Below are 23,565 nucleotides of genomic sequence, written 5' to 3'. Positions count from 1 at the left end.
TTGAAATCTCAGACAGAAAAGATTTAAACACTCTGTATAAATTCCGAAATTTGATTAGCGTAAACAGGATTTTCATCAAGGATTATAAAGTCAGTGTCAGTATTTGACATATTAGGGCAGAATCGCGCGTAACTTTTGAAATGCCGCAATTATCTGATTTGTAAAAATGTGTTTGACTGAGGGACGGTGTGAGTATAAGAGCCATTGCGAGAGAAATTAATTTGGATAATGTTTGAGTGACATTTTGAAAAACGTCACTTTCAATCTCATTTACAAAGCCGAAAGTTTGGCGTTGTCAAAGTGTCTGAGTTTTCAACGGCCGCAACTGTACATTGTTGAATAAAATGATTTACATCTAGTTACCTTTGCATTACCCTTGTAAAAATACGAAATGCCGCTCTACAAAAAAAAGAAAGCCTAACCTCAAAATATATATCCAAATTCCAAATGTGATCTATTTGTGAAGGGATGATATGAATGCAAAGTTGAGATTGAAATTAAAAAGGAGATAACAAAAGCAAGTCACAGCTAGTGTTGAAAGTGGCCACCAACGTTTGTTACTTCTTACAAAGAATTGTCAATTCGATTGATGACATTTATTGACAGAACTAATAGTTCGGCACTTCGAAAAGAAAAGTAGAGCGGTAAAGGAAAATTTACATGTGCAAAAATTCCAAAGGTAACTAGATGTAAATCATTTTATTCCACACTGTATAAGGACACACTATGGTTTTTCCGTAAATTTTTATCTGGACATTATTAAAACAATTGTGAGTTTTAAAAAAGACATGGAATGTACGTTTTCTCTTTTAGATCGACCAAAGCTGCAAACGTTTCATTTTTGTGTTTTTTTAATAAAATGCACTTCATGTCGGGGTAAAGTTCTGGGTGATGCATCGCGTTGGCTATATTTGCCAAAAAGAGAAGGCCACCGGAGCACCGGCAAAGACGACCGGGACATCCATCTCGCCGCAAAGCGCCTCTGTGTCCGTCCATACAGTTTGTGCAGGGATTGGGATTTGTTTTTGATCTGTGGTTTATTTTTCAGACGGTGTCCGTGTCCATGCTGCTGCGCTATTCGCATCACCAGATATTCGTGTTCATCGGTGAGTCTTTTGATTTATAGTAGCTCACGCTCATCCCCCGGGACCCTGGCCGCATCCTCCGACCCCATCGGACGGCGGGCCGACGGGCATCTGCTCTAAGCACCGGAGCACTTCCGACAAACGTCATCGATGGAATTAATCGTTCTTGACGATAACGAACCGGCGACGCCATATTGATGACGTAAATCGAAAGTGTTCCGTTTCAGGGGAAGAGCGTAATTTTTTGTCGTCGCGGCCGGGGTATTTATAATTTGCACACCTTTCAGGGGGCGTTATTGATTAGCCCAAAACGTTCATTCTTCCACTTGTTCCCTCGCGCTTCCCCGCTTCATCAATCTTTCTTTAACGATTTATGCATATCCAGCACTGGCACACTTCGAACTTTTATCATTACGGAAGTACCCCGAAAGCTTCGGCTAATTGTAAAAAGACGACGGTGATTAGTTTCGTGCGGAATTTTCGACGTTGAACCAGATCTAAACCGAAAACAGAACGCTCGGGGGTAAGTGGGACCGTTACTTCGGATGACGGCTTCATTGATCCTGGGGCGAGGGGTGATTAAGTCGAAGTCATTATCGGCATTTTGTACCCCTAAAAGTAAAAAAAACGTAGATTGTACTCGTATTACAAAAGAGATTTTTTTTCGCGTCTACTGTATACATTGGTGCATTCGAAACAAAAATTATTTAGAGTAGCAGATATTTTTTATTAATGTTTTATTATTCTTCTTTTTAATCCAACAGTTTACCAATGACCAAGTTAATTTTTGATGTATGTAAAGAAAAAGTGGTGCAGTACTTATTATGGGTGGTTCTTTCTCCCAGCTGAATTTTGGTGGATATTTTCATATAATAGTTGTAAATCATATACATATAAAAAGTACCCACCAATCCGTTGCAAAGACAAAATTTGATGGGTCCTAAGAAGTGTCAGAAATGAGTTTTTCCAAATATCTTTTTATTCTTTGGTTCTACGACAAACAGTTATTATCAAATTTATAGATCAGGAAATCTCCTACAAGAAAGTAGGCACTTGTTCAAAAACCTACTCCCTTGACAATAACTAAGAGAATCACTTCAATCGGCTACTTTTCAACTGGTTACAGGTCATTGAATCCACAACAGTCAAATTAGCAATACGGCCGATAAATTAACACGGCAAAGAGTATCAACAAAATTAATTCAGCTTTGACACGTTAATTTGAAATTTTTCATGTAAACGCTGTTTGTATTACAAATTAATTTTTTTGTTGGACACTGTCAGAATTTGAGAATTTTCTCCTGTGTGAACGGATTTTGATAAATTTGACAACTTGTCAAAACGAAACGTCAAGCTAATTTTAAAGATTTTTAAGCGATTTGGAGCCTTTAAGGGGCTCGTCGAACAAAAAAACGTTGTATTCAACTCGTTCTTGTGTAAATTGGGCTTTTTTGGCACTCGTGGACCTTTAAAACGCTCGTTTCACTCGCGTTTTAAACAGGCCCTCTCATGCCAAAAAGAGCCCAATTTACACACGAACTCGTTAAATAAACTACTATTGTGATATCGTATTTTCATTAGATAATAATTCATTATGATTTAAATAATTGGTAAGTATGTAAAATTACCTTGAAATCCTTCATTTCATTGAACAGATTCGTAATCAAAATCTTAACTTCTCACAAGTTGTTTTTGAGGTCAATTTATTTCTGAGGAATGGACTGATGGTGACCAGAGTTTTCGTATTTCCTAATGCTAAAATTTTTTGAAAAATGCCATATCACTATCTTGTTCAGATAGGTACACTTTTTGATCACATTTTATCTGATTACTCACTAAATGCATTTAAAATTCCCTTCCTTTCAAAATAGTCAGTTTTTCGTGTCTTGTTATGGTTTCGTAGTTTTCAGTTTTTGCTTCACGTTGACATCTGTGCCTTAGTTTTAATTGGCAATCAGAATTTAATTCCGATTCATCGACCACGAATGTAAGCCAGCACGATTCGGATCCGTTTTATTTGTGCGGCTGTTGACAGATCAGACGCAACAGTTCGGTTGTTTTCTTTCGGTAGGTTGTGCGGCCGCGATCGGTTTGCCGCCGACTTTTATTTTCAACAGTCATATTTCATCGAACTATCCATTTTGGTCGGCTTCTTATATTTTGGGATGGAGTTAATACTTTGAACATGAAAAGTCTCAAGGGTCGCCGCTCCGGGCTAGCCGGCCGCAGTCCGCCAAACAACTGCTCATGTTGACCGGAGTTGCGGTTGGGCTTTACATAAGAAAGTATATCCGTTTTATCCGTATATCTATCAAAGTCACCCTTCCTGTTTTATTGGAAATATAATGGAGGATAAAGTAAGTAAGTAAGTAAGCACGGAGATATTCATTCATCTGCAAGTAACCGTTTTTTTTTTTTATTACTTCTCTCTTCATTTAATTCGTAGCGGAAAAGCGAGTTAGACCAATAAAAATTTAATGTCTTTTTTTTGCTCGCGAAAACCCTTTCACGTAACCAAATCCTTGTTAAAAGCTGAAAATCATTAATACCGTGTTCATTAGTTGCAATCTAAAGCTCGCAGCGCAAAGAATGAATCGACAAGCAATGGTTTAATCAAGTAGATGAAATAGTCGCTAAAATTTTAACGTGTTTACAAAGTTTATAAATAAAATAATTTATAGTGGCATTGGAGAAATATAAATGTCAAAATTTTGTAACATATTTTCCATCATGTCGAGCAGTATCGATAGTAATGTTTATTTATTAATTTATAATATTAATTTATTTATTATTAATGAAAGTATTTTCGAGGAGCTCAAATGTTTTTAGTGGCAAAACTGTTTTGAACGAGTTTGAAATGGTAGTGGAGAGTCAGTCGTATTTTTACGATACTTTTTTGTTTCTAACTACATTCTAAGAATGATTCCTCAAAGGGATGCAAAGAACAGAATTACATTATCCAGTATGCTCTGCTGTCCCATAATTTTTATTTTTTTTATTTAAGAATCGTTTTTTTTTTCACTTTTAAAAATCAATATCTCAGAAACCGTTATTTCAAAGTTTATACTTGGTAGATGAACTTAAATCAGAATTTCATAATCTATTCAAAAGTAGAAAAAATAGGGGGTTGTCATTTGAAGAAAGTGTCGATGACGTCTTGCGCGGAAACGGAGAGGGGCGGAAAAACTAAATTTCTCTGAAAATGTTTCTTTAGAAAATAATCTTGACCTCTTTGAGTTCTTTTTGGGAAAGAGAATATTTCCGATAGAAATTTCTATCGCTCATTTTGACGGACATCAAGTCGCCAGACTCTCCACTCAGTGATTATCAACTAAAGTAGGTGCTGTGCACAAATACAGGGTTATTCACGAAAGGGGTATTTCTGAATTTCTTTTTACCGCAACCCATTATACACATTGCAACAATATCTTGATTTCAAATTTTGAAAATAATTATAACTGAATCCACGGTGGCCCTTATTCTGTCTCTTTGACGTTAAAGCAAAACATTTTTGACGAAAAATCTGACATGCTCCTCATTTATGGAGAGTGTGGAAAGAATTCTGTCGCCGCTGCGATGTTTAGAAGCCGATGGTAGACACACTTTTTACATTAACTTAGTTTGTTAATTTATGTGTTGAATTTTGATTAAATACAGGTTATCTGCCAATCTGACATTTCTGATAAATCTATCCAACTTACTTTGATTTCTAATTTAAAAGAAATAACACATTTGATTTAGTAGTTACTGCCATTGGTATTGTTTGTTGCGGCAAAATAAAAATTCAGAAGTACCCCTCTCGTGAATAACCCTGTATAGGAAATATGTATACAAGGTGACTCCCGACTAATAATGAACCCGAGGGAATTAAAAAGCAACCCACAATACATTTGCAATGTAACGCTGGATATGGACGCGGTACATATCCAGCTTTACGTTCCAAATGTATTATGGGTTGCATTTTTAATTTCGTATGGCTCATTATTACTCGTGAATCACCTTGCATATGGTGAAATGAGGTAGAGTAAAACTTTGCTGGTTTTCCTATTTTAAGCTTTATCGTGATTTGTGAAACAAAAATACAGTTTTTACAATTTAGTTGTTATTGCGATGAGACATTGTGTATATTGCAAAAATCTTCCTATTTGTTTAGCGCCCACATGAATTGTCGTACGTCACTGGTACAAAATGAAATATTGTCGGTCGGCGTAACCAGAAAAGTAATCTGAAATGATTTTTTTTCAGTTGATCTCCTTCAAATGTTGGAGTTCAACGTGACCGTAAGTTTTCCTGCTGCCCCACTGCTGACCGTCATCCTGGCTTTAGTTGGTGAGTGTTGTTTGTTTTTGTTTTCTGCCCTACTGGGAGAGGAAATTTCTTTAGCGGGGTTAAAAAGTTACTTTCTCGTTGTATAATTTAACTTTGCTTTTAATATTGAAAGAAATCCAACCGCCGAAACTTTGCTCCTAATAATTTATTTCAGATTAAAGGTTCGGGAATCTCGAGATAAAGGGTTCGTTCTGCTCTCGATTAAAGCGCACCTGTTTTGGGCGTTTACCTGCAATTATCTCTTCTGATATTTCACTTGAAAATCTGTTTTTACATCAAAACAGAGTATACTCGCGAAGCTTCAATAAACCAGAAGGAGATTAGTTTTTGCGGTTAAATATACCCGTCTGTGAGGTTCGTTTCATCGGAGAAATTGATGACAGCGTTAAGAATCTCCAGATGAGGTGGTTAGCAGTTGACTTAAGCGACTTTAGGGAATTAGTATTGGCTCAGGCTTGATTTACTTGATTGGTATTTATAACAGATCCGTGATTTTCTCTTCGGCAAATGGAATGAGTTCTTCAATTTTACGCTTTTGTCTCTTAACACGCCTCTCTCAATTTTCTCATTTTCTTGAAATCAAATTAAAATTTCACTTGTGGGACAAAGTTCCAAGCTGGATAAACGGTATTATCAAAATTGGTTAGAAAAATAAAACAATTACAAATTAAATCATATTAGATTAATGTCCAATTAACATGATTGTGTAGTTATACTTTACAATTTATTGTTTAGGTTGCAGAACATCTAATGACGCTTTGTCCCGACTACTGAAAAGATAAGAGGTGCACTAGAATGCAACAAAAAAAAAAACACAATATACTACACCCAAATATATTGCCTCTCTGTCTTCGGTGGTCGAGTAAAAATAAGCGAATGCGCGTTTTAATTGAAAAAATATCTACGGAGTTCAGTTAGTCCTTGTTTATCGTTGAAGGAGTTTAAATTCAGTTTTTTACGTAAATTAAGATACTTCAGATGTTTTTCGAGATTTGAAGAAACGGTTCCTTCGATGAATAATCTGATTTTTCTGTAGCAATAATGAAAAATCATCCTTTTGTGCTTTGGTGAAAGAAAATGTTTGATGATTGAGACAATTATTACTGATGCGGTACAATGTCAGATTAGTCACACGAAAAAATCAGTGAAGTTCGCGAGAAAAGCTTTACAATCTGTGCGAATTGCATTTGGACTGTCGCTTTAATAATATCACTCTGCGATTGTCGGAAAATTGCACATATTTTCCTGACTGTGCTGTTGCAGTTGCAGTTTCACTTGCAAGCATCTGTATTCGAGATGTCTGTAATTCCTGTCATTTGTTTTCCTTCTAAAACGAACATTTCTGATTCGACGTATTAAGAGAAATTGTTTCGTTTATTAGAGGAGATATTAAAAATGGAACGTACAAAACTTTATTAAAAATCCACGAGATGTCCTTTCAGGAATGTCATTGCAGGTATGCAATATGAAGTTCTCCGTGTTGGTGTAACGTATGGTGCGTACTCACTCCCATTTATGTATGTATGACGATGTCAGATTACTGTTGATAATGGCTTGGCGGCATATTAACCGCAAAACGGGCGTAGAACGGCTGTGAAAGCGACAGACGAAGAGATCTCGATTAAAGCAGCTCATTGAAGCAATTTGAATAGCACGATTCGATTATGGAACTCAATGGAGCGCACCACCAATACACATCTGAGGCCTAATGACTTAGAAACCCATTAGATCACTGACCGCCACTTCACATTTCGGATATTGTCCATCACTTATGTACTTTTCTTCACACTATGCGAACCGCACATTTGCATAATGGGATTGTACATTTGACGGACGCAGAACAAAAATTGCACCAATTAAAATCCACGAACGAGTCTCGACACAAGTCCGAACGAATTCGGCGACACTTTGTCCAGGAATTTCTCATCAAAGGTGCACTTGAACTTATAATGCATGTCTTGCTGTTAGCATAGGTTACAAACGACTTGCTCACAGTGTAGCTCTGTTTAGAAAAACCAGCAGCATGTGCAGCACATTCGCTAAGCTGGTTGCCTACATAGCGCTTTCCATGTAATGAGTGTTGTGAGTTAGAAACATTTTGAAAAGCAACTGAACGTTTGTTTCAACTGTACAAGTTGTTAACATGGAAGAAGGTGATGTAGATCAGGAAAAAATACAACGCCATTAAGATGACGAGGATTCAATTTATGTTATTTTTCTTTTAAATTGCACTTTGGGAAATGTACTATTGTTACGAGTATACGAGTATGTACTTATAATACTTATATCGTGTTTTTTTAAATTCGACCTCCAAATAGGCGTTGAAGAGTCTTTTGTGAACGCACCACTCGTTAGTTTGCAGAGTAAAAACAGTAAAAATACAAACAACACAAAAAGTGAAGTTAGCTTTAAATAGTTGATCCTTGATCTGTAATCCGTGGTGCGTTTACAATCGACTCTTCAACGCCTACTTTGAGGTGAAATAAAAAAAAAAACACTGTAAGTATTGAACAACTTTACTTTTTCACTTAAATTCTCCAATAAATTTTCGCGACGACTAAACTTAAATGGTGCGCCTTTAAATTTGTCAACCTGTGACCTGGATCGTAGGAAAGGATATAATTTAGATCCTTTTAAGATGGTTGCATGTTCGGTATTCGTGCAAATAACGTTGAGCCGCAAATAGTTGGAATTATGAGCGTCACCGTCCATCCCTCTCGTATGCACGTCACTGATTTATGGAGGTTCGGAGTCGTCGAAGCGGCTCGCCGCCATAAATCCGCGCCGACGACGTATGGCGGAGGTGCCGGTCTGGGGCAGCAACAAGTAGAAAGAAGCAACTGGTAAAAGAGGATCGACGTCTGGCGAAGGCGCAACAGGCAACAGCGATCTCACAGGACGACCCAGGGCAGATCAACAAGTAACGAGTCCTGGTGCGCCGCGTCTTGGCCCCCTGCCAACAACCAGTTGCTGATGGCGTGGCGCGTTGCTCCTTGGAGAAACGACACAATGTCATTTATCCTTTCGCTTATTCTGTTCTTACGGCGTTCTCCTTTTTTTTGTCGTGTGCTACGAAATGATTTGCAATTTTATAGCGGATCCTTTTTTTTTTATCTAACTGACTGGGTTTTATTTTCCTTCCGGTATATCGGGGCGAGACACTTCGTTAATTTTCTTCTTCTCCAGGGTGGTCCAGAATCGTTATCGAACTGTGCGGATCAAACCGATTTCACTGTGAAGTCGTCTAGCTGCATCATAATGCATAATTATCTGTAAATAAATGTGTTTCAAAACGGATTTTTTTGCGTTGATGGAATGTAGTTATTTTTCAATAGCATCAATTTGTATAGCCATTTGTTTTCAATGATTTAGCTTTATGCGCCAGTTCGATTGTTTTCAATCACCATTGACTCAGTCACAATTGTAGTTCTACCATGATATCTTTTTTAAATTTCGAGGATGTTTGTGCGAATGTGCCCAATACATCTTCTCGCATCGAATTTTGTACAATATTTTTTGAAGCGAACATTATGTTTGATTTGTCGTGTACCCTTCGTGAATAGATGGCGTTTGTTCATGCGTTTGCTAAACTGTCTATCGAATTAGGAATAGCGATTTATTTTCACTCTTTCGAAATTTTCAACATCCAAATTGGAGAAATGGCGTTTTGCAAACCAGATTTTATTATTATCAAGTCAAATTATTTTCACAATGCTCAAAAAGGCGAATGCTTTTTGGATGATTTTGAAGCACTAGTGCGCGAAATCTACGTTCGCGGTTAACTGTTGCGGTCACGAAATGTCATTTTGAAGGTAGTAATTATTTAAACTGATTTTTTTTTAAAGTAAAATATCCATGTATGTTAATTTTTATTTTGGTTTATTTCATGTGTGTCATTTTTTAGTTTAATTTAATTTTATTTCTGTTCATATGATTCGTGTCGATTTACATAATTCTTGTACTATTGGGAGCATAAAAAGTGAGACATCAAATTTCTGTCAATTTTGAAATATTCAATGTAGTTCAAGCTATACTCTCATTTTTTTTTGACATTATTCTAGCTGACAGTTTAAAAATTTATTTTATACTCCTATTTTCCTTTTCCAAATGTCCTCTTCTTTTGATAAAGGTAGATTTTGATTGGGACTTTGCATTAAATATTCACCACGTGCTTACTTACAATCATTCCCTACAACCTACAATACTTAATGACAAGGTCAATCAATTCAAAGTAGGGTTAGAATCAGATAAGGGTTATTTCACATTAAAAATCAAGACAATGACGTTGATGTCCCACTTTTTTTGCCCGCAATAGTACATTAAGAAAAATAATTTCATGGCAATGTTAGTTACCTAACTAACTAAATTAGAATGTGCCCACATCTGAGTTAAATAATATAATTTGAGGAACTAGTCGTAGACAGTTGGTTGACAGTTTTCATATTGAAGAATTTTCGCCGAAAAGAACTGAAACCGATTTTGTTTTATTGACAGATGTTTCACTCAGATGGACAGTATAAATCACAACATTCTGAAGAGCAGTTATTATCACGATCTGTAGATTAAATTTATCATATAGATTGAAAATTCTAAGCCGTATTCACTGTATTATATAGTCCGAACAAAATTTGATACATTTTCAAACAATTTCACGTTGAAAGCATGTTTATGGAATTTATGTTTTATGCAAACAGACCATAAAAAAGAAAACATCCATTAACGTCGTTGTTATTGAAAGCATGATTGGATTATTTTCAAATGAAACCAACGTTTCCAATATATTACCAATTGTATTCTAATAAGTGCATTATAGTGGAGTACGAGGGGGGTCATCAATTACAATGGAATTATTTTGTTTGTGTCTCATTTAATCTCAACCATCACTACTTATGTGTTTCAAAAAGCAGAAACTTCACTGAATAATCGTCGAAAGTACAAAGGAGCAACAATGAGTTTTTACATGTAAGTATTAGTTTCCATAAATGACAGTTCGTTGGTAAACAGTTTTTCATTTGTCAGCCAGCGCCTTCTAAATCGGGAACAATACATAATGAACCACCCTCGTACATGTGAATGTATTGCACAAGCCCCGGCCAATCAAATTTTAAAGAGAGTATATACCTACATATTGTATTAAGTGGTACTAATTAGTAGTCGTTCACTTGTTAAGCCCAGATAAAATTTTTATTTGTTGACAGGAGCAGTAAGAGATCATCAAAAGAGCTCTTGTAAAAGACAATAGATAAAAATAGTTTCATAGTGTCATTAGTGTAATGATTACAAATGCATGGTCCACTGTTAATTAATGTCCTTTGCATTAATTTAATTACATATTTACACCCAGATTGTACACCACCAGGGTTGAATTTGCTCTGATATTTCTTAGTTCCACATTGTACAGGAGGTATCGATATTGCAGTTGGTCCAGAATGTTTGTCATGAGCATAAGCAAATGCGGTTCCGATGGACGTGACTATCATGTTTGACAAATACTTACACCAAATTTGGTAGTGAAAGGTTTAAGCTATTACTTATTGTGATTTTTTTAAGAGGACATGACATAGACATGATATTGTGTGTCGGTAAATAGATGGTTTTGAATGAGTTGTCCGGCAAGGAAATTTATACAGATTGAATATGTTGAATACATTGAAAGATCACTGTCCTTTATACTCGTACATCACCATAAAATTAGGATTGGAGATTTTAAGAGAGGAAGAACTTAGGTCAGAGGTGAATATCATGCTACGATGCTGCGTACAAGGTGATTTTGGAGGGAGGATCAACGAATTGGACAAATGGATGTAACAGATTTGGGCGTGAAAAAACTATCTACCAAGTGGAGCTGAAATGCTTGAACATTGATCAAGAGCAAACGATACTGTCAAATTTGGAGTCGTTTTGGGGAGGATTCTTTCAACTTTTTGAATCGTATGGTCGTTAGTGAAACATTCCAGAAGAAGAAGTTTTGTGTCCAGAAGTGTGTTTTTTGAAAATAATTTGAACAAGGTAGAACTGAGACAGGGGTCTATCAACTTCACTATTATACAAGATTTATGAAAAAATTGTGGAGAAAATTTCTTTCTTCTTTTTGTAGGATTACGCAACTACATATATGTACTTACTTACTCTAACACTTAATTATTTTCTTGACACCAAATACACTTTTTTTTGTAAAGCTGACGTGGGTTTCAACAGTAAAGCTGTCATCTTCAGAGTGACGATAAAAAATTAATTAAAAGTTTAGTGTTGGGAAAACAATTATGTATTATTATTAAGTGAACATCCCCAATAACTCAATAAATCCTCTGTTACCGATCCCTAATTATGCATTGATGTAGGAGGTTTCTTGGTTTAAAACAGGTGCATTATGTACTTTTTTTTAACTCGTTTTAAATAGATCTAAATCAAAATAACTTCAACCACATGATATTTATTTTCTTATTTACGAATTAATACCGGCATATCAAAAATTATCTTGGTCAAAGGTGGTCATGGATTGACTCTTCAACGCCTACTACGAGGTGAAATTTAAAAAAACACCCGATATAATTAATATACATTTCGATGTAAGAATGGAATTTTACTGCGACCATGTTTTCACTTCCAAAAATTGGTACTTCAAAAAGCAGTCAAAAGGTCATTCCTGATACTCGGATATAAATCAGAATCCAATCCAGATTGCAAAAGATAGGAGATTTACATAAAAAAAAAAATAGAAACGGAAAGGAGTCGAAATGAAAATTATTATCGGAAAATGTTTGTTTAAAAAAAATTGATCTGTTCTTTTTGAAAAGCTTGGCGGGTATGAAAATATTTCTATTATTTCGGCCCTGATTGTATAAAAAAATGTGAACATGCGTTTACGGAAATTCCTTAATAATTGTACGTTCCTTACACAACAATGTTTTCTGTTCTCTTTTAGTGTCTAGTTTTGTTAACTCCGTCTTTGTTGTAAAATGTCTTCTTGCATTTGGTTAAATATTTTATCTTATTAGAACTACTCTAACCCCGGATCTGATCTTCCTTTCTAGTACTTTCGAACTATGACAGATAGAGCCTTTTTTTTAAGAAATCCTCCAGTACAAATTCCTAGTACGGCCTTTTTAATTTTCGTAAAAATTGTTAGAGAATCTTTGCCTCTTTCGGTTTACACTTCTCATATTTTGAAATACTCGTATCTGTGCTATTATGCACTTTCAAAGTTACCTTCAATATCGTAAAATTTTTCTCAACATGCCAGCAGGACATCTTTAGTGGTGTTGCACTTCTTAGATTTTACCGATAGTAATTGCAAAAGTGCTTCTTGAGCTTTTCTTCTACTTTTCAAACGTAAATTATTTTTTCACAAAGTTTACACGTCTCTCTGAGAAGAGAAGAAAAATGTTCGCTCTCCTGTCTACATTTTTTTTTTGTCACTTAGATGTCTAATAAGACACGTATGATAAATAACTATTTTTTCATTTCCCTACAGATTTATTACATTTGTTGAAATTTTTCTTTCAAAAAATGTCATGAAAGCTTCTGCTCCGAATTTGTAAAATACGTAATTATTTCTTTTCCTTGTATGATGTTGAAGTTGTAGATATGTTGTTGAAGTGTTATTTACTGGTAGTTTCAGTCAAGAATACGAATCTCTCCACATCCCTTCAATTTGAAAAGTTTTTGATTGGTCATTATTTGTTTTTTCCGTGTGTAACAAAATCTCAAACAAATAATAAACTCGGCGGCATGCATCAGTCTGTTGATTAAATATGGAAATAGATCGTACAAAACGTATATCACTATCGGAAATTGCTTGTCCGTATTAATTTCAACAATATAATTAATCAATGCCGATTCGATAATCTCCACCGTTGCATTTCCGTATGCACCGGGATTAACATTGTTCAAAAATTTATCACCAAACAAACTGGAACAATAAAAATAACGTGCACGTCGAACAACACGATTCGATTAAATTTTTAGCGGTGCACGTTTAAAATTTCGCCGACGGTTTATCGTCCACAATGGCATCTCACCGGGGGTGGAAATTTTTTCCTAATTAATTTATCACGTCGAGTACCGATGGCAGTTTGTACTGGCTCAGGTTGCCAATTCACCGGCATCTATTAGGGTCGCGATCGTGTGTCGCATTTTGTCACGGATGTGATGGATGCGGTCATCCGTCATCCAGTTCGACGTTTCGTTTTTTTTTCAAAATGACCGCAAACGAGTAGCATTAGCGCTAATTAACCAGATACAATTTCATTGCAATGATGTTTGCGTCCCGTGATAATATAAGGCATCATTTAAATTATGGCCTCTTACCAATCAGTTTGATTACAAGAGCGTGATGAACTGCACATCGGATCGATCGGTCAATCATGTTTTTTAATGTTTTTTTTTGGCTCTCCTCTAAAGGTCTGTTGCGGTTGATTAGAGGGATCGATGAATGAACCGAATGAGGGTTGCGCACCCCCATCCGCGGGGCGCTTAATGGAAACTTTTACCTGTGGTAGGAAAAGTCACTTGTCAAGTTTTCAAAGAGTAGTCATTAAGCTGCTCGTTAAATGTAGGTACGATTTTTTTTTTTTTACAAATTCTTTGGTTCCTTTCTTAAAAGGAGAAACATCCTACAAAATCTACCCCAAACCTAAATACATTTTTTACGATTACTACACTTGTGTAGCCAGCAAAATAATTGTTGCTTTCTCTGTGAAATTAGAGAAAATCTAAGAATAATTTTAATAGAAGTTTACTCATTCCGACACTTTATGCGCAACAGTTTTCTGAAACTCTGGACAAGATAGGAGAAGAACGTCTAAGAGACGGACATTATCCCGCTGAAAAAGAATTTATTACATGCAAATCGTGCAACGTTTGGGTTCAGATTTGTCACTATAATTTATTTTTTAGGCGTCCTTAATGAAAACGGTAATTTTACGTACTAACAAGCCGAAGAAAAGTAACTCTTTTTCGGACGCTAATCGTCGCGCCATCTGTTGGTATATTTAGTAAGTTAGCAACGAAACCGACAAAACTGATAATTGTCCTGTCACCATAAATTATGTAAATAAGTAAGTAATTGTGTTGCGAATAGTAAATTTCTAACTTTGTTCGCAAGCTGATTATACTATAAAAAAAAAAGTTAATATGTATGTATTAATAAATTAAATAAAAATAAATAATCGTATACCTTCTGGCTAAGGCCAAGTGCTAGATGTTTTCAGGTCGCGCAAGCGCCTCTAACATGACCTAACGACCACTACTAAGTAGTAGCCGGGACCGACAGCTTTACATCTCCTCCGAAAGATCGTAGTGATTTGAAAAAACCTGATGATTTAACCGGAAATCGAACCCGGGCGGTTTGGTTGATAAGCCAGTATCTAACCCCTGAGTCATGACCGCTACTATTAATAAATTTATCTACATATTTGAAAAGATAGATACAAACTAAATTTGTAATTTTTCCAATGATGTCTTTTGCTTTGTAGTTCATGCGGTTGTCTAAAAAATTTAATGTGCACCTCTGCCAGAAAGTGCCTTTTGCCGTTGCTTGTTGCAAGCCTCGGCTGCGCCTCGGCCACAAAACTCAAACTCGGGTGAAAAAGATGAACTTTTTGGCCTTGATACACAAATAACTAACTATTCAAAAAAAGTAGAAGCGGCTCTTGTAATTTTGTAGACCTTAGCGAATTTCATTATTTGTTTTTTAAGTATCCTAACACGTTAAATACAATAAATAGCTGTAGTCACTTTATTTGTATAGTTATATTGTGTTTGCTTGTTTCTTCTGAAAATCACAATCTTTGTCGGCTGAAACTGGTAACGCCACCGCACTTTTCTTTAGTGTTCGATTTATGTTTTTTGATTTTGACGAATATGAACAGGAAATCTTTGCGACTTGTGGCCCTCCTGCGAATAAATTACTCGAGTTATCACGGGGTTTTTGTTTCAATTACGGCAGAGCTTTTCGGCGTGCCTCGGTTGTTTGGGTTTACAACGAGACTTCTTTAATTGGTTGTTGAGGAGCTTAGCTCAAGGAGGTCATAGCGGTTGTTCCGGGACGATGCGCGCCTCTCCTCTTCGGAAATTCAATAAACATTTTTTTTTAAGAAAGCATCTGTAGCTGTTTATCCAGGCCTCAGACTCATTAATATCGTTGAAGGCACGGCGTCTTCCCTTGCAGTTTGCCCACGTTTCCCTGAAAGACAAGCAATTTATCTGGGACACAAATTGTTCTTCGCAATTAATGTTTGTAGTCCGGAAAAATTAAACAAAGCATCCACTCTTTCACGATAATAAATATTTACAATTTAGTTTCGTCGGAGTTATGACGAGAGAAAGAACGGGAGGGTGGAAAAAAAACTCGACCGTTATTTTCACCATGGCAGACGGGAGAAACCTCGTCAACAATGGGCTCGTTTAGATGGCTGCTTTGTCCGGAGTTGTGCCACTTTCAGGAAGCACCAGAGCTGGTTTCTCCAATTAACGCGAGTTCGCCGACAATGAAAGGTTCAACGCCAATTTCGGACTAATAACGGGAAATTCGTTTGAATACCTGTAGAGGAAATTTCGTTTTCCAGTCGGGATGAATATGGGAAAATGGTAGAGTTAATAACACCCTTCAAATTATTATTTTTACTTCTTTTGCACCATAAAGATTTTCAATAGAAAAGTGTGACATGATAATGAAACTCAAACCCGTAAGATCGAAAATAAATAAACTAAACTGTAATTCTGAAAAGAAAATACATAAACGTGCACTACACAAATAGAGTAAAAATTATACAGGATTATTCACATAGGATGACAAAACTGACCAGGTAAAAATGCAACCCAAAATACATTTTACAAAGCATTCATTGTACTTTGGTATTTAAAAATTGAATCAAGAATCCAAGTAGGTATTCTATTAGTTTGAAAGGTATCTCTGTCATTGCATTTTTCGTTCATATTTGGTATTTGAAAATGTTTTCGAACGATGACAGAACCGACATGATCCTACTTACTTTTGTGATTTCAATTGCTTATTATTGTTATTAAATCATACTTCGTTGAGAGAGGTATTTTTCTGTCAGAACTTGACATTCATTAGGATGACGTTAAAAGCTATCTATGTTTTATGTGCATTATTATAATGTAATAGGGATCGAGATAGCTTTATAAATTGTATTTTGGGTTGCATTTTTACCTGATCAGGCTCGTCATCTTACGTGAATAACCTTGTATAATAAATTATTACCAGCAACCTGCAGTACATATGAACGCCGACAGGTTTGCTTTGCAAATGTATTGTGGGTTGCATTTTCATTTCCGTTGGGCTTTTATTCCTCGTGAAATACCTTGTATAATACGAAAATGAGTTTTGACGTCATCCGCATAAATGTAACCTTTACATTTTTATAGAACCACCAACCTAATTTAACAAAAAAAATTATAACTCTAATCTTCTCTTAGTTACATTTAAGTACGTTTCCCATGGTAATTTCAAACGGCAAAGGACCTAGGATGCCTAGGATGTAATTTGCTTCTTCTTGATAACATAATGCATCGCATTTTTGTTGGTAACGTTGTTTTCGCTAGTTTTCTCGTCATAGCTTCCAGATGAGCGGAACGAAAATAGTGTCGTGATAGAAAAACAAAAAGTACCGAAACCGCACACAAGAAAATTTATTCTCGTCCACTTTTTGGTCGATAATGCCGGTCGGAGTGTTACAGGTCTTTTGCAAGTCAATTCTTAAGAATTTGATAAGTTGCGTGACCGAAATGATTTATGAGATGACGTTTACATCCTTCACTTCTTGAGCTGCATCCCCAGCGAATTATAAAAAGAATGGATCTGTCTGTTGTTGCGTGCGAGAAAATTAGACATTAGCTGGAAGTGTTGCGGCGGCATTCGACAAACCACAGCTCTCTAATGATGCCCTCTTCATTTGTGAGTGGCGTCTGCTTTTGAGGCTCTTTGCTAAAACGTTAAATGGCGTTAAGAGTATAAAACCATCTGGCAGCGTTCAATTTTGGTCCTCATTGACGCATTAAATCCGTGTTGGTGTTAATATTTTGGTTTATGCCCCGAAGAATCCGTTGCCGCCTTGACGACGTTTCATTTCCCATTTATTTCGTTTAATTCCCGGGCGCGTCCCGAGTGTCCTGGTGACAAGGCGTGATATTGTCTCTCCTAACTCGACATTGTCCTTTTTCGCTGGTCGGTCCTCCGGTCCAGGCCCGGACATGCGGAAAATGCGCCTAGTCCGGGACCGGATTCAGCGATCTCCCGCTTCGGGTCGAATTTCGAGCGGCTCGCTAGTTCCGAGGGATTGTTTATTCGTGCTAGTTATTTGTTGGGATTAAGCGCAGCGAGTTTTTAATGCTTAATTAACCGTGTGTAAATAAAACGATATCGATTCGACGTTGTTGATCAAGTAACCTAGCATTGGCTTTAAAGGTTGTTTGCGAGCCGGGTGCCTCTGGAAACCGATTTAATTATTGTGCCATGCGGAAAAATCTTCGTTCTTGTTATTATGACGGGAACGTCGGCGAATTTCGTATTCATAATGTTGCGACGGGAGGAGGGGACCTTAAAGAATGAAATTAAAAATACATTCACATAAGGAGTCGCCCTGCCTTCGCCGATCTACTTTATGAAACTAAAGGAAGGAAAATTATCGGGGTCTCCGGAGGAATAAAATCTCTTTCTGACACTGTAATGCAGTTTGCGCGGCTGCCATCTATGGCACGGCTCGCCAACAACGCCGACGAGATTCGACTACGGATTTTTTTTTACGTTTAAGTAACACACAAAACACAAGTAAGTACAAAATTGCACAAGGATTCGATCGTTTCTACATCGTAATTTGCTTTCTAACCCGGTTGGATCTTCTTATCGAATTGGACCAGTTTACGATTCCAAACAAAGAACTGCAAGATCGCTTTCTTAAAGACACAACACTTAAATTTAAACTATTTTAACTAATTTAAGTATATGAAACTTGTACCATTTTTTAAAATTGTCTTGAATTTATATTTGTCTTTTATACAAAGATAAATCGCTTCGCTACGGCATATAATCCTGTAAGTATCTTCTTACCTATATTGTATTCAATCAGTACGGATGCATCAATCTGCGAACCGACTTTTGTTTGTCAGGGTCAACTAGGCTCCCTAACTTTTTTCGGCTTTGCCTCGTGCCTGGAACTTAGTTTTCGTGCTGTAAAATACCACTACCGTATTCTATCATAGGTACTATAGTATAATGTCGGGCATTCATTTAAATTTTTCCTCAAAGTTGGCGTTGAAAAGTCGATTATGAACGCCAGCACTGGTGTAAAAACACAAATAACGCAAAAAGTGAGGTTAGATTTAAACAGCTGATCCGTCATGTGTGGTGGGTTCACAATAAACTCTTCAACGTCAACTGCGAGGAGAAATTAAATGAACACCCGATACAAATTATAAATGATGGGAGAAAATTTTGTGGGTTGGCATGTCTCAGCAATTGGTCAACGTGTCATGTCTTGATTCGGTAGTGTGAATAATTGATACTGTAGATTGTAGTTTTTTTATGAAACACACTTGTTATGCGTTTACACTATTGCATTCTTTGTTTTTTGATAAAGTTAGTTATTTTATTATACCTGAATCAGAATCCCTGTTTTTGACACTAAAATGCGTGCGAAAAAGGGCCTTTAAAACACTAAAGCTTTAAGGGTTACTTAGGTAACAAAAAATACAATTTCAACAATGATATATAGACATTTATACACAATTTATGATAGCAACGAAACAACAACAATTGACCATTTCTATATCAACGATTAATGACACAGATTACTTCGGAAAAGGTATTTCAATTTCCTTGTTTTGTTATAATTTTCAGATTGTAATGCAGGTATAATAAAAAATAGCCTGCGATACACGTTTATAAGGGTCTTTAAAGCACTTACGACGTTAAAAGCACTCCGCTACGCGTCGCGCGTGCTTTAAAGGCTTCCTTATGAACTTGTATCATAATATACTATTTTAGTTTCAAGTTGTATAAAATTGAGTGGTAATATTTTACCAATTTTTCCTTAAGGAACTTGGATTGGTGACTTTCATATTTTAAATATACTAACGGTTCATGTCTGTCAGTGTCGTTATTTTCATGTTTCGTATTGGTGAATCTCTCCAGTTACCGATGTCTGCAGAAATTAGAAAATCCTAGGAAATAAATACGCCGCACCAGGGTACAGTAAAGTATATAGTAAATGTATACAGATAAACTTGAGATTGCCTACAGTGCTCGAGAATTACCTTTCGTTCCCTATAGTAGGAAGCGACAAAAATAGTCAAATAAATAAAAAGTTTCAGCGAGCAAGTTTTCAAGTCGTAACAAGTTGCGCTTTTCCAGTCGACAATATTTTGTTGACTCGCGTAAAAAGCTCGCAGGAAAATAAGCTGGATGATATCTCACCGGCATAACGAAGTGTGTTCCGATAATTAGAATGCACTTCTTTGCTTTGTTTTGTAGCAAAAATATAACGAAGTCCTCCGTAAATGAAGAATGCATTAAGGGTGCGCGCTAACGATGTAAAATGAGGAATCAACGGCTTAACATAAACAATGAAAATAATGCCTTATGAGTGGCGGGATTGTAGACTACGCGAAATTGTTAATAAGAGAATAAGAGATTCTTCATTAAGCTAGGAAAATTAGATGTTGTTTGTTATTTATTTTACTTTGCTCGTTCTTTACTTTACTTATTTATTTATTTCATTGCCGAGTGTCTTTTAAGAGTTTAAAGGAAAAGGTACATAAATTTACTTCTGTGTTAGTGCACCGTTTATTTGTCTAGATTTATATGTTTTTGTGCAGTCTTTGGTGGAAACATTTTAGGTGTGTTTCTGCCTTTCAACGAAAATTGAACGGTTAGATTTACTTACCTTGAATTTCTTTTTACTTGAAAGGAGATGTCTAGGATCGCCCAAATAATTTTACTCTCAAATTTAACACCTACAAAAATCTTAAATAGTGTTTGGAAACGAAATTATTCACACACATTCGTGACAGTGACTTTTACTCTATTGGTCGTTATTTGTGTGCACACTTTTGAAGAATTGTTTTTGATATTCATATTTAAGCAAAAACAATCTCTGGGTTTTTATTCGTAGATTAGAAACATTAAATAACTTGGTTGCAAGATATCATGCTTTATAGAAGTGTAAATAGAAAATGATTTTTTTCGTCATAATTTAATTTCAACACGGTTCGTAATTCAAGACTTCAAACATAAGCTTACTCGGAGAATCCCGCAATAATGGATTTTATTTTCTCCATTTACCACTTGACAAATAAAAAGTTGTGCTTGTCTTAACAGAACATTTATACATATCTTGAAAAAAATAAGCAGGTTTTTATATCCAAGAAAATTGTTTCTTTCTAATTTAAACTGCGCCCTCGATTTTTCATTTAATTCAACAGTACAGTTGGTTGTAAAAAAAACGGGAACTGAATAAAATTGACACATTTTTACAATTTTTCCATAGTGTGGAAAGATAGGTTAGAATTAACGTCAAAATTCAATGACATTTTTAAAAATTATTTGATTGGTATTGTCAAGTAGACAATTGACAAATGGACAAACCAAATTTATACAGGGTCATTATAAATGATTGTCCCATCGCAGTTGGCGTTGAAAACCCACACAAATTTGGGATGTGCCGCTAGCTTTGTAACGTTAGACAAACTAGTAGACAAATTTACACTACCGCCAGCAGCGCTACCTATCGGCGATGCTAGTCTCACTCATGTTATAAAGCTATCGGCACATTCAACTACGTCACCAACGCCTACTGCGATGAGACAATCATTAATTATGACCCCGTATTAGGAAAATTTTCGTTTCCCGTTTTTTTTTTTTGTAACCAACTGTAGGAATCATTTAAGAAAGCAATTTCACATTCGTTTGGTTTTCTTGACTTCTGTGAAAGGATACAGCATGTTTGAAATTATCTACACGGAATTTTCAAAAATTTGAAATGTTTTGAGGTTGGATTCATGACAAATATGTACTATTTTAGTTGGTGAAATGTCTATAAACTGGTTGAAGTTATTAAATTCAAACATTGACGACATAAGTTCACAAAATAAGTGAATAAAAAATATTGAAATGTTGTGCCTAAATATTACAAAGTTCTAACGAGTGGTGAAAGTTGTTAAAGTTTTGAAAATTTACGTTTTTGGACATTAATTCGTTTCTGTATCAAAAGATGTTTGAAAGTGCGCCGCGAAATATTCCCATTTCGCGTGACTTACAGATTCATTTGTTTATTTTAACCGTACAGCTCTAAATTGAATCGGCCTAATAGGTCATTCGGTTAATCTTTCTGGCCGGTTTGGCTCTTTAACCGTTTCAACCATCAGATAATTAATCAAGTTAACCGCTTTAATTGAAACCACTTAAACCCCAGCTAGAATTCTTGGAGAGTTTTTACTTGTATGTAATTATTTGGCAGGCGAAACTCGCAGCGAAAAATTTCACACGATTCTTTGTTTCCTTTGTAATCGCGCCCTTATTATTCAATTCAAATGAAGCAATTCGAAAATATTTAAGTTGTAATTTTCCAGGTTTTTTACTGTTAGCTTACCTTTATTGTATACGGCATTTGAAACATAAACAAACTCCTTTCTCTTTGTTTATATTCGTCCAGGCTGATCCACCCCCATTTGTTGCAGGTATGGAAGCTATAATGTCTGAATTTTTCAACGACACGACAACTGCATTCTACATAATTCTAATCGTGTGGATGGCCGACCAGTACGACGCCATTTGCTGTCACACCGCCATTACGAAGCGCCACTGGTTGAGGTAAGTTTTCCAAATTTCTCCGTCCCCGGATTAAGTCGACTCCGTTATGTTCTTCATTGTCGCTCGTCCTCCACGAATTTAACAAATAAATGCAATTACATTCCCCACTTTCCCAGACACTGCCCGTCATAAGGTTCACCCGTTTTGCGAATTTGAATATTAAATCCCTGTTTTCGTTTGTCGGAGTCTTCGGAGTGGAGTTAACATTTTTTCTCAATACTGCGCCAATAGCACTAATTAATTATCTGCGATCTGCGTCTTCCGCATTCGTTATTATCATTGCATTGGAAGGATTTGCACGGCTAATTACTTGAGCATTTTTAATTGAGTGGGATCAAAGTAAATGCGAACTCGACGTTTCACCGAAAGAACAGACGCTTTGCATTTGAATTTTCATCAAAATGCGCCCAGAATAGTGGTAAGGGGTGCGGTTTTTTTTTTTGTAATTTTTGCAACACTGCAGGTTCTCTAATAATTTTCATCAAGTTGAGTCGTCGCTGTATTAAATAATTCCGACTTCAACTGTGTTACGTGATGTGTGCGTTATTAAGCCAGAGACAGTTAATCAAAAGGTGCCAGAAATATAAAAGTAAATTTTAATTTAAGTTATACAATGCCGGAGGATGAAACGTGAATATTGCAGTATTAATTACGATTCTCTTGTTAGCACTTTTGTTTCTAGAAACTACTCTGTTACTCCCTGTCTATTTATTTTTGAAATAAATAATGATATTGTTTTTTTCCTAATCATTTTCAATCGACTCAACAAGGATACATTTCTCTAAGTTGTACAGTACTTCATTGTATCAGGAACAGATTTAAGGCAGAAATCTTGATATTTTTTTAACGTACTCTAAGGTACTGCAATGAAATAACATATTTTAAATTTTCAACGTGGTTTTTGTTTTTAAATTTAACTTGAATAGTGTATTCTGTAGCAGATATACAAGTGATCCACGAGTAATAATGAGGCCGACGGAATTGAAAATGCAACCCACAATACATTTGGAAGGTAAAGCTGGATATTTACCGCGTCCGCATCATTCTTTACGTTCTAAATGTATTGTGGGTTGCATTTTCAATTCCGTCGGGCTCATTATCATTCATGAATTACGTTGTAAAGACAAAATTATTTTTTCTAATGTATGTTTTAAGACAGAAACATTGTGAAACATCAGTATTACGCAATTTTGTATGTTGCGCAAAGGTATTACCGAGGAATTGGCGCGGATCAGCTCGATGTATCTTAAGACCTCTTGGAAATTAGAAATTTTTTGTGCACGTTAACTAATGAATAAAGAGAATAGGAAATGAAATCGT

At 35.9% G+C, this 23,565-nt stretch overlaps 1 protein-coding gene across 2 annotated transcripts in view; it reads left to right on the top strand.

Annotated features, from left to right (window-relative positions):
- The window catches only part of LOC138125092 (membralin), a 95,439-nt gene that overhangs the window by 27,045 nt on the left and 44,829 nt on the right, over positions 1-23,565 (top strand). For both annotated transcript variants that reach the window (XM_069040367.1, XM_069040368.1), the window contains exons 6-8: positions 1,049-1,106; positions 5,331-5,414; positions 22,113-22,245. In XM_069040367.1, the coding sequence (XP_068896468.1) occupies positions 1,049-1,106; positions 5,331-5,414; positions 22,113-22,245 (275 nt within the window). The remainder of the gene's footprint in view (positions 1-1,048; positions 1,107-5,330; positions 5,415-22,112; positions 22,246-23,565) is intronic.

This window comes from Tenebrio molitor, chromosome 2 (assembly GCF_963966145.1).
Source record: "Tenebrio molitor chromosome 2, icTenMoli1.1, whole genome shotgun sequence".
In the NCBI taxonomy this organism is placed as follows: Eukaryota; Metazoa; Arthropoda; class Insecta; order Coleoptera; family Tenebrionidae; genus Tenebrio; species Tenebrio molitor.
The sequence above is the reverse complement of the archived record's forward strand: the minus strand, read 5'-3'. Positions and strand labels throughout refer to the sequence as shown.